The 16,471-nt window shown below is 46.8% G+C and overlaps 1 protein-coding gene across 1 annotated transcript in view; it reads left to right on the top strand.

The window, feature by feature from the left end:
• Positions 1-1,148: 1,148 nt before the first annotated feature.
• The window catches only part of LOC147639338 (peptidyl-prolyl cis-trans isomerase FKBP62-like), a 57,137-nt gene continuing 41,814 nt past the window's right edge, over positions 1,149-16,471 (top strand). The window contains exons 1-2 of the mRNA XM_086790149.1: positions 1,149-1,540; positions 2,409-2,495. Of these exons, the coding sequence (XP_086646275.1) occupies positions 1,411-1,540; positions 2,409-2,495 (217 nt within the window). The 5' untranslated portion in view covers positions 1,149-1,410. The remainder of the gene's footprint in view (positions 1,541-2,408; positions 2,496-16,471) is intronic.

Genomic DNA, 16,471 nt, shown 5'->3' on the forward strand with positions numbered 1-16,471 from the left:
AGGTGTTATGCCATATGTGTATCATTGTTTAATACTAACATGAGAATGCATGATTGGAGAGGCCATGTGCTAGGATGTGCAAAGTCATCCATACATGCTGAGAGTTCTAGATTCACTATTGTCTTATGTCTACTAGCATCATTGGTAGTAGAAGAGGGTGAAAGTCGATACTTGTTGGAGGTTGTTGATAAGTAAACGACCATATACAAATTCAAAGCATGTAAAGATGGTGTTAACATCCCCTTTGTGCTATAGAAATTTTGTTCCTTGAAATTGTAGTGAGGAAACTTGAGACTTGAATGTGAAGATAATACTTGGATGCTTGATCACAAATGGAAAATAGGAAGGTGTGGCTTGGTGCAATAATTACTTAGCATGGGTGAGGGCTTGTGGATTTCTACATATAAGCAAACCCTGGAATGAACAATGTGCCCTCTTGAGGATTTGAAGATATCTTTGTATCTAAACACATAAGAAGAATTTGTGGTGTACATTATGGGCTTCATCATTGTCAGGTGTTGTACTCTTGGTTCTACCATATATTCTTGATCCTTAGTTCTCTAGAGGCGACTTCCATGGATGTTGCTTATTGTGGCCATCATAAAGAGATCATGAAAGTGTGAACATTATGAGAGGTTGTAGTGTAGAGATGGGTGTGCTAGTGTTGAGCATCAATGTCTGGTCATGCGTAGGACACCTTCAAGAGGGAGATAAGCTACCTTTAAGTGATAAACAAGAGGTTAAGTCCACACTGGCTACCTCTAGTATAGGATAAATGTTTCTAAAACCTTGTCCAAATGCAGATGACTAGTAGTAAACACATTAGGATTTAAAATAAGGATCAACTAGAGCCATTTTAGCATGTGAGATCCTAACCTTCATAATTATATAACTTCCAACCAATATACAAGATATAGATAATAGTGTATGCACTCATACACAAACATGGCCAATGGCTACTTTTAGCATGTGAGATCCTAACCTTCATAATTATATAACTTCCAACCAATATACAAGATATAGATAATAGTGTATGCACTCATACACAAACATGGCCAATGGCTACTTTGACTTGTCTAGCACTACAGCCATGGATGTGACATGGGAGTCTTCTTTAAACTCTAAGTATTGCAAAGGAACATGTAGATGCAAAACGAGAGAGAGAGAGAGAGAGAGAGAGAGAGAGAGAGAGAGGCTATGTTTTCAGTATAATATATGAAGGTTACATCTCTACACTTTAGAAATCAATCATATGCAAGATTGCTACCACTTGTCATCAAACCCTTATTGTTGCCTTATCAAGAATTGTCGAAGAGTCAGGTAAGGCCGGTCTATCACGTCGAGCTGCCGCAGAAATCCTAGTGAAAGGTTTCTGAATCCCCTCTGTGAAGTAGTCTGTTAAGGAAAGCCATGGCCTTAAAGGCGGTCCCTCTGCAAAGAGAGGGCGAGGAGCGAGAGATCGGCGAACTCGGCCTCAAGAAGAAGCTCACTAAACTTGGTGTCGGATACTTCAAGCCAGAAACAGGGGACGAGGTATCCGGTAAGTTCTGTGTGTGTGTGTCTATGTAACACTCTCCCACCCCCCCTTCCCCCCAACACCAAAACGTCCCCGTGTTTTTTTGCTTCCTTCTGTGTCATACACCCGAACGACATTAGGGTTTTCTGTGTGTAGCTCACATATACATAGTCACACGTTAGGGGTCATTACTGTAGTCCAATCTTCTTTAGGGTTTCCAGTCCACTGGAGTGGGCTTTCTATGTGTCTAGTCCACTCCAGTGATCCATATAGACATAACCACATGTCAGGTTTTCCTATGGTCTAGCCCCTTATTTGTCCACACAATCAGTCGCAGCACTGTATGGTTTCCTGTGTTTTTAGCTCTCATATTCTTTTGTGCCTCGATCACAGTGTTCTCCATGCCTGTTCACATATTAGGGTTGCTCGAGGACAATGTCAGGTTTTCCTATGGTCTAGCCCCTTATTCGTCCACTCAAACAGTCGCAGCACTGTATGGTTTCCTGTGTTTTTAATTCTCATATTCCTTTGTGCCTCGATCACAGTGTTCTCCATGCCTGTTCTCACATATTAGGGTTGCTCGAGGACAATGGCTCAAAAACAAAGCAATAGATGTGTGTGTGCATCCATATGCTTAATTAAAGTTGCTACTAAATTTCAAAAAATTTGCTGCGCCTCATATACGTCCATACACATACACTAGCATGTTATCTTTCTATACAATCTCGTATAGTAGAGTTTTTCAGCATACACACCTTCCCCCCTCCCCCCCAAGTTAAAATAAAACAAATTAAAATTAAATAAAATTCGGCCTTTCGCCTGCCCTTCCTTCTTGCGGTTTTTCCTGCTCGCAATACTTATTACTTAACATTTCTCCCACTCTCCCTTGCAGTTCATTACATTGGGACCTTGCAAGATGGCTCCAAGTTCGACTCTAGTAGAGACCGTGGGAAGCCCTTTGTATTTAAATTGGGACAAGGTAAATGGCTGTTTGAATCCAAGGATATACAAGTTTAGTAAAAACTGACTTTTTGTGGAAAGTAACTTTTGAAGAAATCAATTAGTTTAGATGCTAGGTTTTGAACTGTACTGGTGTTTCATGAGGTCAGGGTGTTGCCACTCAGGCAAGAGCCCGTTTTGGTGCTGGTTGTGGTAAGGTTTTTTATTGTTCTCATACGGTGATGCATAGAATTTCTTAGGTAGATAAGCTTTTCGTGAGACACCTCTGGATGGTCCACAAACAGCCCATGCCCTGGGGTGGCCGCCTATCTGAGCCGGACAGCCGGACAGGCTCGGTCAGACCTGGGCTGTTGTAGAGGGACCGACGAGCCCTAGGATGGTCATTGGGCCCTGTCGGGCCTCTGCGGGGCTGCTCGACCAGCCGTATCCCCTCATTTATGAAGTCGGCCCAGCCCCCCTCTCCATCATCATAAAATTTCTGCACTCTAGAAGGCAGTTCCTGGTGTGTGTAAACATTTTGGACAGATGCTTGTACATTGTTCATATTATACAGTGGGTTTGGGTCTACTTGTGTTGTGCTTAAGTTTGTGTGTTCTGCTGTCCACTTCATCTCTGTTAACCTTTCACAAGCATAAGTATTCCAGATTGGTATGAGAGCCTAACCTTGCTTCAGCTAGATTTGCAGTCATACTGTAGCGAGTTAGCTTGAGAGCTTAGGGCATGCCTAGGGAATCTGCAGATTTTTCTTGTTTGGCACTTGTGTGTGTTGACTGCCTGTGTAGGGTTGACAGTTTAGGAATGCACAAGGTCAGGTTGGGGAAAGTTTATTGCACGCATGGAGGTTAACGATGCTTGCCTGGAGGCATGTGTGGACATCCAGTCGGGCACACACCTACCATTGATTGCTCTGGATATGGCATCAACACTTGCCCCATCAGTCAAAGCAGGAGGTTGATGACTCTGAGTCCCCCCCCCACACACACACACATGCGCTGCCCAATTTCACCGCAAAGCTAAAAATCAGCAAAAAACACCCAAACATTTAAAGGTGACGTCAAATTATGAGAAAAACAAAATGAGATAATATTATTTGCATACTCTTTATGTATGTGGAAGCTCTTATGTTTAAGAGTTCTCAAGAAATGTGAGAGCTCTTATTTCAACTATCCCCATTTCTCAATTTTACTTCCAATTAAACCCCGATTTCTCATTTAGCTATAACTTTTGAAACGGCGAAACAGACGAATTGTGTCTTGTGACTATGACGTGGAATACCATAACTCAGCACCATGGAGCTTTTGTTTCTCATATGCAATAGGATTTCATACTCTTGCAACACTCCTCTCTAAGGCCTCCTCCAGTAGGGTCACAAAGAACCGTAAAGGGCTCATCCAAATTCGGCAACCGGAGAACGTGAGCAGATGACATAATAACCCTTTAGCTTCTCAAAATAGGGATGCTCAACCAGATTTCAACATGATCCTCCTTTCTAGCATATGTTATCTGTGTCCTGGGCATAGTGCTCCACAAATTGTCTATAAAAGATTGTGTATTGTGAGAAATCCTTGAAGTTCGTGTGCATTTTCCGGCATGGGCCACAAGACAATGGCCTCAATCTTCTTTGGATCCGTTGAGATTCCATCCGCGTAGACGTGTCCCATAAAAGAATTTTTGACCATGAAAGATTCTGTCTTTTGAGGGTGAAGCCACAAATTATAGAAATCAATCAACGCTCAGATAACGAACTAGCTTGAGGGAATGGGTGAGCTTCCCCGCATGGAATCTTTTCTCGGCCTTATGTGACCGCATTAGTGAGTGTGGGATAGCAAACCAAGGACACTATTATGGACCCGTTTGAGGGTCCAGATGATCTCAAATGGTCTCAGATGGTATTGTAATATGGTCTCATTGGATGATATGGTCGGTTGGTCATTTTGGACCAAGTTGTGGTTTGGCCAACATGGCTGATTTGTGGCGATGCCGACCTTGGGTACTACATATCGTTGACAGATACCTAAAATTGAACAATGCACACACATGCCAACAATTCGACAAGTTAGCAATATGAAACCCAGTTTAGGATATATTCAAACAAAAACTAGCCAAAATCTTGAAGGCGGTCCCAAGGAGAGTGATGAGTCTCGAGCTCCAATCTGTCACCACCCTCCTTAGGAATCAATTGAATCAAACCCTCTAAGAGCCTCTCTGGCATGGCACTTGTAGTCATAATCTCATTGAAGGCTCTGCTCGAAGATCGCCTTCCATGAGATTCCAATGGCGAAGAAAGAAGGAAGCTAGAAGCCCATCTGTCCTCGGGCCTTGAGAAGAGCTGTTAAGGCCTCCGCCAGCTCGTCTGCTATGAAGGGAGTCAATAAGGAGGTCCGTTGAGCGGAGGGAATCACCTCTCTGATGTGCTGCCAGACCCTCTCTTGTGCGTCCACCACCTGTGAGGATAATGGGGCCTACGTGAGGAGGGATTTGAAAAAATCTGTGGCAATGGCTCTCACATGGGGGGGGAGTGAGAAAGGATAGCTCCATCCTGGCCATGCAACCTGCAAATACCATCTCTCCGCCTGTGAGGGCTTGCAATCTCAAAGAAGTCCCCAGTGTCTCTATCTCCGGCTTGGGTCTAGAAGGAAGCTCTGGCATGGTATCTGCACTTCACCTGTCTCACGACCCTGTGTTTTTCTCTGGATAGTATGCAGGTGTGCACGGGGACATGGTGGACAGTGTGAATGGCATCAGATTGGAGTTAAAAAGGAAACCCATGTGTGGACAACCCCAAGTGTGAAGGGGGCAAAGAGATTTTAACTCAAAAGGTTTTAAAAAACCTTAAAAAAAACATTATAATGCCCTTTATGAAAGTAAATGTGGCCCATATGCTATTATTGGGGCCACGTGTGTGCTTTTTGGAAAACAGAGGGGCCGGCGGGCAAAAAAGAGGCGCCTCTCTTTTGATGAAAAAGAGCTTTGGCTTGTGGTAAAATCAGGCAGGCTGGTCGGGCGAGGGGACTGGGCTGCAGCTCTCTCTTTCTCTCTCTCTCTCTCTCTCTCTCTCTCTCTCTCTCTCTCTCGAAGCGGACAGATTTGCAGGGAGGGCTGGACGGGCAGATGCAGCAGAGATACGTTCTCTTCTCCTTGGAGGACTGTCGGGCTGCAGGAAGCGCACAGCCGATCTCTCTCTCTCTCTCTCTCTCTCTCTCTCTCTCTCTCTCTCCGCAAGTCTGGGGGAGGTTCTGGAGACTGAAGACAGGTCTCTCTCTGTCTCTCTCTTGCTTTTTGGGAGAAAACAGGGGGCTGGCTGGCTGCTTTTGGGTGCTTTCTATGTGTGCAAAAGCTGAGGGCTGAAGCTGCTGCACATGCTCTTTTCTCTCTCTCTCTCTCTCTCTCTCTCGCTCTCGCTCTCGCTTGGTGCACGGGAGGGCTGGACTGCAGGCGCTCAGGGCTGTGTGCTCTTCTCCTGGGTGGCCAGGGGGCTGGTTTTACTGGACATAAAGGCGGACACGGGCTGGTTTTTCATGAACATAGACATCATGTCGATGGCGTTCAACTGATGGAACTTTCAGCTTCTCTTTGCTTCGGTTCGGGACTGTTTTGGAAAGGGTTTATGGACTGTTTCGTGGCAGTGCATGTGGCTACGAACATGAGCAATTTTGAGACTGTTTATGGGCTGTTTTTGGTTGGCTGCAAATTCAGCTATGTGCTTGGGTTTCCGGCTGCAAGTACAGGTCAATTGAAAGTGTTTCTTGGCATGGGAGTGCTGCAAGCTCGCATGGCTGCATGCTCATGGAGCAGATTGTTTTCTTCCTTCTAGAAAGGAACAGAGGGACCTACAGTTATGGGCATCTCTATGTTTCAAGATGTTTCATGAGGGAACAGGTAACTAGATGTATGCCGTTGTTGGCATTGTTGCCGAATGGTGCTGTGAATGGTTCTGTATGAAAACAGGACAAAAGTTTCAAAGGGAAACAGGCCTAAGGGTTTCACGTGGAATCAGGTCGTAGGTTTCTTGAGGAAACATGTTTATGGTTCTCCAGGAGATAGGTCACACGCAGGCAGGGTACAGCCTTGCTACTGATTAGACAGGGGACTGGGAATCCATGACAGAGATGGATAGCATCCTTGGAAGGTAGAGAGGGAGTGTACAGGTGTGTCTACTATATGGTATGTTGTGCTGTGATGCGAGTTCTCTTATGAGAGACAGTATGGGAGTCTGTGTGTTGTGATGCAGAAGCACTGGATGTGTCAGGGGGTGATGCTGTTCACAGGGTGAGAGGCTATGGATGGTCGTGGCAGCCCTGATCATGGGAGAAAGCTTCTATTTGCAGACTCAATGTGAGAGAGTCTTTCGATGTGAACAATGGTTGGACTTGTTTGTGGATGCCGAGTGGACAAGAAGCCATGATGCAGGGCCTTTGCAGGCTTTAGGAGTTCTACTGTGACGGCTGAGTTTTTAGCCTTATTGTAATCAAAGCTCTTATAATCAATTAAAGAAATACCGCAAGGGGCACCACTACGTTTTGGGGCCAATCGGTGTCCGTGTACTGTTTGCAAGAGCACTTTGGCTCCCCCTGTTTGTTTTCCTTTTCTAGGTCCTCGATGGTGTTGAAGTGTTTTGTGTGCAAGTTTGTTTTTGCACCGCCCTTTGGTTTTGTCTGAAGACCGAGGCCTGTTTACAAACCCTCCTCCTCCTCTCTTCGGTTGATGTGATCTCTGTACGGGCGGCAGCAAGCTGACTCTCAGTCTATGGGCTATCGGGGGAACTCTCCTTAAGATGCTAGAGAGAAGCAAAAGCCCTCCGAATGCTCCTCTCTTGCTCACGAAATCCCTCCCATTTGCTCTGTGTTGACTTTGCAAAAAGCTGTTGATCTTGCCGAGGCCCGCATCTAAGGAGCGTGCAATGGAACCTGAGATAAAATTTAGTCCCCCCATATTTGCTCTATCCTGCCGTTGCAGATCTAAGGGTTCAGTATGAGGCTGATTGGAATCCTAATGCTCACTTGCCTGTCCTGCGTCGAGGAGTCCTCCAAGGACAGAATAACTGGAGCATGATCAGAGAAAATGGTGCTTGCCAAGATACCAATCATGCCCCTGCGACCGCAAGCTCACTTATCCACATAGAACTATCAAGTCGAGAGAGGTTGGGGCCGGTATTCCTATCAGACCGCGAGAAGTACAGGCTCCCGGGACTGTATCCAAACTCTGGCAGGTGCCAAGGGTCTTGTGCCCTGAGTGCCAAGATCAACTCCTCCCAAGCAGAGTACTCTGCGCCTGAGATTGTACCCGTGCCTCCTTCGAGTCTGTCCTCTGCTTACTCGATCATGTTAGAGTCTCCACCCATGCACCAAAAGTCAGCCTGAGGAAGGGATTGACGGATTGTATTCTAGAAGGTGACTCTACTTGTTGCGACGTTCAGGGCATAAACATTGAGGAGGGGGGAAGGTATTTGGAAGAGGGGGGAAGGGGTACTGCAACGAAGATATGAACGAACACCAAGAGTAGCACCTCTAGCCTGGAGGACACTACCTCCCCGTGCTGATCTTTGGCTTGCGGCTCCCAACTCCATTCGAGCCAGGGGCTAGAGATGGGTGAGCACGTCAGGGATGCGCAGATCATGAAGATGGTGCGAAAGCTATACTGCGTGCCCCTAGATGGCGGTTGCCATTGACTGAATCCCACTCCGTCCCCAAGGCTACACTCAAGGGAAAGGAGAAGGTCATCGTGCCACTCTCTGGCGTGGATGGCCTGGAATGATGAAACACCACACATCCAAATGGGAGCCACTATCTTCTTGAAAATATATGGTCCTTCCACAGGAAGACATCGAAGAAACTGTAATCCACTGGCAGTCCTAGGATCCTAGGGGGACCACTTCACGACTTTGGCAGGAGAGCCCTCAACTGGGGAGGTGGGGATGTGGTGAATCAAACGGCGGACAAAACTTGTTGGCTGCCTACGTTCCGGATTGGGCGCTACTGGAGGGTGGCGAGAATGCTCAGGAGAGGCGAAGGGATGGGGGGAGTGCGGGCTCAGAAGAAGAGGGCGGGACAAGGGGACTGTTGCAGGAAGAGTCGGAGGTGAGGGTTGAGGATTAGGGGGGAGGAGGCAGAGGGGAATGGGGAAGCAAGAAGAGGTAGATGGAAGCGGCTCGGAGTGATCCACCGGAGAGGGAGAGTGCGGGGAGGGGCTTGTTGGGGGCTCGGTGGGGCCAGTTGGCCTCATTGGGATCTGAGAACCTGAGGAGTCGTCTTGACGGGGTAACGGCCTTCAAATCGGAGGGGTCAGAGGTGGGACCCTTGAAGTGACTTGGGAGGGGCATGCTGCGATAAATGCTCGAAACGGTTCTTTGATAGAATCGAATCCTCCTGTACTTTGTCGGCTTTGCACGCGCTCAACGCGCCGCTCAGCCATGGAAGTTGGTTGGTGAGCCAATGGTTTGCCACCCTCCGGCAGTAGAGCCATCTGCGGTGGTGCTCTGCTAACTAAGGGCTTGCATCTCTCCCAACCCCCTGATGATGATTTGAGTTGGGGCTGGGAGGGATCATGGGAGGCAGTCTCCTGGATTGGCGACGAGGACAAGCTTTGGCGAGATGTCCCATCTCCTTGCATATGAAACATTGGCGTGGGAGGCTTGAGTACTCTACTCTCTGGAGGATGGGGTCTCCCCAAAGGCAAGGAAGGGATATACATGCCATCCCCAACATTCCCGAGTCTAAAAATGCCCATTCCCTGTGACTATGGGGATATAACGTGAAGCATTGTCTCCGGTGAGGCTATGCAGATGCGAAGGGATGGAATTCGAGCCGCCCGTGTGAGGGCTGAAGCGGCAGTAGGGGGGATTCCATCACTCTCCCAATGGCTCCACGAATCACCAGGAGAAGAGGATCCTGAGGCCTAGGAAGCGGACTGTCACGGGAAAGCTAGTGGGTCGGATGCGAGGTCGAAGCCATGTTGCCACCTCGCAAAGAAGGCTTGGGCCGTGCGCAGTGCGACGGGGCTGAGTTGCATGACTATCTAACATTGTTGGCGAGTCAAAACTCAACCTAGGAGTAGCCGGCCCGCACCCCAAAGAATGGATATTGGTGATCTTTACAGGCCCGTTTCATGGAGGCTAGCTTGTAGAAGATCTCTTGGTTCTTTGCGCGTCGGGCGGCTACCAACAATCTTGCACACCAGAGTGGGGCTCTCTAGGGATGCAATTGTCGAAGGGAGGAGTGTGGAGTTCTTCTTCTGAGAAGGATAGGCAAGGGATAGAAGCCTCGATTGAGGATGACAAAGCAGCCGCCTTGGAGTCCCAAGGGGTGAAGACCAGAAAAGGCCAAAGCTTGCTGAATATTATAATGCCCAAGAACTAGAGAAGGAAAATGGAGGGGACGAAGAGCTGGAGCCGAAGGGAGAGGGAGGGGATTGGAGAGGCTGGGAGGGGGATTATGGCGAGATGGAGAGAAGGGCACAGGCGAGAGAGGGGGGTAGTGCGAGGGGGAGAGGCACGGGTGGGGGTGGACAGAGGGAGGAGAGGGGGGCGTAGGCCATAGTCACATGGGACGCAAAATGGGAACGGGGACGGAAAGGATTGAGAATGGCCATTCCCTGTGACTATAGAGTGACATGGGACGGGAATGGGAACGGGAGGATGTTGCCATCCCCACATTCGTGATTCTAAAAATACCCATTCCCTGTGACTATGGTGTAGGCGGGGAGAAGGCGCAGGCCTTTTTTTTGGGGGGGGGGCATAGTCACATAGAGGAGAGAGGATGCACCGAAGGAGCTAGGGCAGTGCCGGGGGGGTGAAACTATTTGGCCCTCCTAGCTCTATTTCACATGATGGAACTCATGCCCGGACTCATGGACATGTTAATGAAAGCATGGAAACATGATTCATGAAGTTGGCTCAAGAAAAAGCACCAGCTTTGGTCAAAAAGCAGGGAAAAATAGAAAGTCAAACTTAGTTGACCGCGAGCCAAGGGCACCATTGGAAAGAGGGGACTGAGCGAGACCAAAAAGCTAAAAGCCGCTTTTTCAAAAAGCAGTTCTAGGGCCAAAAAGCAAGGCACTCAAGCTAATAAGGGCAATAAATCAAGAACTTTGGCAAAAGATGAGTAATATTTTATTGTTATTAAAATATAAAAACAAAAAGACAAAAGCAAAGCTTGGTTAGAGCTTTTTGACAAAAAGCGGGGCTCTCCCCCAAGTATAAAAAGAAACTCTCTCTTGGCATTAAGGGCATAAAGTTGGTAGAGAAGCAAGGAGTTCATCGTCAACATTGTCTTTATCATTTTCAGTCCATCTCCACCACTTCCGCTGCGGCCTCACAACCGTCTGCCTGCTGCTGGCTGAGCCGCCTCCGCCTAGCCTCGCCCGTCGCCGCCTCCACCTAGCATCGCCTGTCGCCGCCTCCACCCAGCTTCGTTGCCCGCTGCTTGTGCAGCACTACCGTCGTGGCTGTTTCTGATAGCTGTCGTCACCGCCATTGTGCAGTGCCACCCGTTGCATTGAGTTGCCAACATCTTTCTCTGGATCCTCAGCAGAGAGATTGACAGTCAGACACTCATATGCGCCACTTTGGTGTTTTGCTTTTTCGAGATTCTTCTCAGATTGGGTATTAAGTTCCTTTGGACATCCTTGAGATTCGGGATTTGGATTTGGACTTGGACTTGAATTGGATCTAGACTTGGATTTTGGATATTGGATTTGGTACTAGCCCGGTGAGAGATTCTTGTGGGTCATACATGTGGTGTGCTCAGCATCAGAGATCTCGTGCCTTGACATCGACATCAACATCGACTTGGATATAATACATCTGCATATTTGTTTGCTTTTGTATTCATTGTTGTATTGATCTTGGCTTGCGTGCCCGTGGATTGTTCCTAAATAAATTCCTGAAAGGAGGCGGGGCTTGTTCCTGGTTCAGTGTGGTGTATTGTGCAAGATCCCTATTCCCTTCACTCTCTCCCCCCTCTCTCTATATCTTTATCTCTTGGACACGTGGTGGAATCTGTCACACATCATGCCCTGCTGGGCTTACAGTGGTATCAAAGTAGGATTTCTCTTGAAGAAACTTTCTTGGGGTGACAGAACCATGGCAAGAGTAGAGGGATACCAATGATCTAATAAAGGGAACAATTATGAGGTCAATACAGGACTTCAAGATGGGAACCACGGTCGACAGTCTTTCTCATGAGATAGTAGCCATGACATCGGCAGAGTACCGAGATTTTCAGCAGTTTTGACAGTTTCTCCAAGAAGAAGAATTCCTGTCTTGGAGAGCCAAAAAGGAATAGGACCAAAGAAGGGCTTGAATGTTTGAAGATTTTATCAAGGATCGAGCCACCGAAGCCGAAGGAGTTGAAGTTGCTAAAGCTTATCTTCGAGCCAAAGGAGTCACCATTGCAGAATGATCTAGAGCTATCCGGTCTATCTTTCGTTGAAGAGACAGGGAGACTATTCCTAGGCCTGCTTTCTCAGATGCAGCTTCTTCGGGACAAGGGAAACTTGAAAGGAAGGCAAAGGAGCCTACATCAATCGACAAGATGGACTTCAAGCCTGGTTTGTTAAAGAGTTTGGTGCCGCTTTTGGAGGAGACGACTACTCCGAAAAGTCAAAGCTTCGAATGGTTCACATGCATTTGAAGGATGCCGCCTTGAATTGGTGGCTTAAAGTGGTACAAGCTGAGAAGCTACTTCAATGGTCTAGCAGAAAGAACATTAAATTTTATGTTCAAGAATGTTTGAAGGTCAAATTTGCTCGACAAAAGCTAGGAGATTATTGCACCCATTGAATGTTCTATGGGAGAGTATTGCCATGGATTTTATCTTTGGATTGTCAAAGTTAGGAAATGATGGTATATGGACCTTTCTCAGGATACCAAGAAGATCAACCATGTTTATTATCGGTTGGACTTTCCAGGAGCATTGGAGGATACATAATGCCTTCATTGATAGTTTATTGAAACCATTTATAGGGTTACCCCCCCCCCCCCCCCCCAGAGGAGCCTGTATTGAAGGATCCACCAGGGGTGAACCTGAATAGATTTAGTTTTATTCTGTGAGAAAAAGAGGAAAGAGTGGTCAGAAAGTTCCTCTTGGAATATGAGAATTATTTGCTATTGGATGCGAAATGGATGCGAGAGAAGTACTTCAAGGACCCTCTAGATACACTATGAGCTTATGAGAAAGATGTATTTGAAGTACAGATATGGACGTCTTGCGATCAAGACAGATTCAAGAGGGAGGGATTGTGCCTCTAGCCCACTTTACTGTATATATATTAGACTGAAATTGATCGTTATTCGGCTTATAATGGTTACTTGGACATACTCTAGTTTGGGAAATATTTGAAACATATGGATGTACTTGATGTACTTGGAACACATGGATATACATGGAACATATGGACGTGCTTGGAACACTTGCAGTTCGTAGTTGAGGACAACTACGATATAAGAGGGTAGGAATGTAACTATTTGGTCCTCCTAGCTCGATTTTACACGATGGAACTCATGCCCGGACACATGGACAGGTTAATGAAAAAGCACTAGCTTTGGTCAAAAAGCAAGGAAAAGGAGAAAGTTAAACTTAGATATTTTTTAGGGTTAGCCTTCTTAGGGCAAACCGAGATTCCTATTTTTTAGGGCCCGGTCCTAGATTTTAGGGACCCCCCAATATGGGAGTCAAATGTGAAAGAGTGCACAGAGCGGAAGCAAAGTGGCACTAGAATGTGCTGAATAGAGAGTGCAAGAGAGAGAGAGATGGAGAAAACTATGCTGAATATACTGAAGCAAAACAGTCCCAAGCAAGAGACACTACAAGTCTCATAAGTGAGGGAGCAAAATATGTACAAGATTGAATGAACAATGAGAGGTCAGCACCCACCATTTATAGTAGGGGTAAGCTGGCCGACTGGAGCTGCAAAACAGGCTGACTGGAGCTACTGGACAGGCCGACTGGAAAATGCCAGAAAAGCTAGGAAAAATCCCAGAAAATACTAGAAAAAGGGGTGGCCTGTGACATGTGAGGGATGACGACCGTAGTAATCACAACCTTAGCCTACACTTAACTGCACTTAATGATGTTTAAGAGACAAACAGATATACAAAGAGATAGACAAGTGTGTGTCAATGCAGTGCAGCTATATTAAATGAATGAATGCGGTTACAATGAGATCCAACTGGATCTGTGCTGCTGAATATGCTGACTATGTGCTGGAAATGCGGGCTGAACTGCTGTCCACTCTTTCCCTTGTCTCCTGGGAAGGAAACACTGAAGGGAGGCTTTGGAACAGAAGCTGAATATGCTGACTATGTGCTGGAAATGCGGGCTGAACTGCTGTCCACTCTTTCCCTTGTCTCCTGGGAAGGAAACACTGAAGGGAGGCTTTGGAACAGAAGCTGAATGCTAACCTGATAATGAAACGCAGCACTGATGGGCTGGACTGAACTGAATGGGGCTGCGTTTGCTGCAGATGAATGCTGATGAAGATGCGTTACTGATGAAGATGCTGATGGGATGCGTTAACTGATGATGATGCTGATGGGATGCGTAAATCTGAGTGCTGATGGAGATGCGTTAACTGATCTGCTACTGATGATGAGGCCTGATGCTGGTATGCTGAAACGCCAACTGTTCCTGAGGAGGATGCGCTTCACTGCTGAGCCCCTGATGACTGAATGGATGAGGCCCCTGAATATATAAGGGTGCATGCTGCTGGTCGGCCAGATGGACTACAGTCGGCCAGATGCCATGTCTCCAAATAATGCTCATAAATGGTAGTCGGCTGCCCCATAAAATGCATAAAAATACCTGAATAAATGCTGGTAAAATGCCTGATGAATCTGATGATGCTAATGATGCCATAATGATGCCATGTCACTGTACACCTGACTGGTGTGCACGTGACATTCCCCGCTGCTAAACTGTTGCTGGGTGGATACCTGGCAACCTTCGACTCGTCTGCGATCTTTCGCCTCCGAACCACTGCCCCCTTCTGTCTTCTGCTGGGACTGAGGCCGTCTGCAGGAGTGAAATCCTTGAGCCAAGACGCTATGTACTGCGGGATCTGAATGGCAAATACTTGAGTCACCCCTGACCTGTTCCTGGAAACCTTTCACCTACCATCTCCGTCGTACCTGAAGCTCTGAACCTCCTGAGGCGATGTTGGAGCAAACTTCCGTCTTCTGTGGAAGAGAAACTCCCTGCTGCTGCTGCCAGTTGAAGCCAAAACTTATGTGCTCCTTTGATGATGGATGTCCTTCTTCCCTGAGAGTTCATGGGTAACATGTATGCAGGACTGACTGCTAAGATGACTGCTATGATGATGACTATGCAAGCCATGTGCAACCCTATATGCTGTGCAAGAATGCAGATGGATGGGTTACTGATGCAGACCTAAGGGAAAATCCCTAAGGGTGGCTTGCAAAATTTTCAGAACTGGGTTTAACTGTGCGGAAGCGATTAACATGATGACTGACTGAATGAGTGATGAAAGGAATATGCTCTAAGGCTGGTTACCCTGTAACGCTCTGATACCAATGTGACATGTGAGGGATGACGACCGTAGTAATCACAACCTTAGCCTACACTTAACTGCACTTAATGATGTTTAAGAGACAAACAGATATACAAAGAGATAGACAAGTGTGTGTCAATGCAGTGCAGCTATATTAAATGAATGAATGCGGTTACAATGAGATCCAACTGGATCTGTGCTGCTGAATATGCTGACTATGTGCTGGAAATGCGGGCTGAACTGCTGTCCACTCTTTCCCTTGTCTCCTGGGAAGGAAACACTGAAGGGAGGCTTTGGAATAGAAGCTGAATGCTAACCTGATAATGAAACGCAGCACTGATGGGCTGGACTGAACTGAATGGGGCTGCGTTTGCTGCAGATGAATGCTGATGAAGATGCGTTACTGATGAAGATGCTGATGGGATGCGTTAACTGATGATGATGCTGATGGGATGCGTAAATCTGAGTGCTGATGGAGATGCGTTAACTGATCTGCTACTGATGATGAGGCCTGATGCTGGTATGCTGAAACGCCAACTGTTCCTGAGGAGGATGCGCTTCACTGCTGAGCCCCTGATGACTGAATGGATGAGGCCCCTGAATATATAAGGGTGCATGCTGCTGGTCGGCCAGATGGACTACAGTCGGCCAGATGCCATGTCTCCAAATAATGCTCATAAATGGTAGTCGGCTGCCCCATAAAATGCATAAAAATACCTGAATAAATGCTGGTAAAATGCCTGATGAATCTGATGATGCTAATGATGCCATGTCACTGTACACCTGACTGGTGTGCACGTGACATGGCCAGCCCACAAGCAAGGGCCATGCAAAAGGGACCAAATGGGCACCATAAAAGAGTAGAATCTGTGGATGAATGTGCTAACAAAATGAAAGCTCTTTCCGTCCACATTCACAAAACAGTAATGGTTTTTCAATCTGATGCATCTTACTCATGTAAAATGAAAATCAAACAATCACTCTAACATATACTTTAATTGGTCGTGCCATCTTATCGATTGTAGCTGTTTGTTCTGGCGGATGTAGCCCACACTTCTAGGCATCAATCCTTTCTGTGTGCGAGCTTGACCCTGGTATGCTTGAGTTTCGGCCATAGGTGCCCAATCAGGTCATATAGGCCCACCATGACCTATGGCCACTCATCAGTAGCCAGCTCCTATGCACGAATCTATCCAAATGAATAGATTTTCTTGCTTATCTAAATTCAAAGGAAAACATGAAAAACATAGAAGAAAGTATAATTATTAAAGGATACAAAGAATTCTTTCTTTCATTTTGCGTTGAGTCATGACAACCCTCTGGCTTTCATTCAGCTGTCCTCAGTTGAAAAGCTTCTTTGAATGGTTGAAGAATCCTTGGATAAGATTGCATGAAGTTTTTATCTACCCATCTTGCATCCGTTGAGGGTAGATCTTTGAATTTCCACCAAAGGTGGATCTTCAATGATGGGTTCTTTTGGTTATGGTCCCC

This window comes from Cibotium barometz, chromosome 4 (genome assembly GCF_041138505.1).
Source record: "Cibotium barometz isolate CiBa-2024 chromosome 4, ASM4113850v1, whole genome shotgun sequence".
Classification (NCBI taxonomy): domain Eukaryota; kingdom Viridiplantae; phylum Streptophyta; class Polypodiopsida; order Cyatheales; family Cibotiaceae; genus Cibotium; species Cibotium barometz.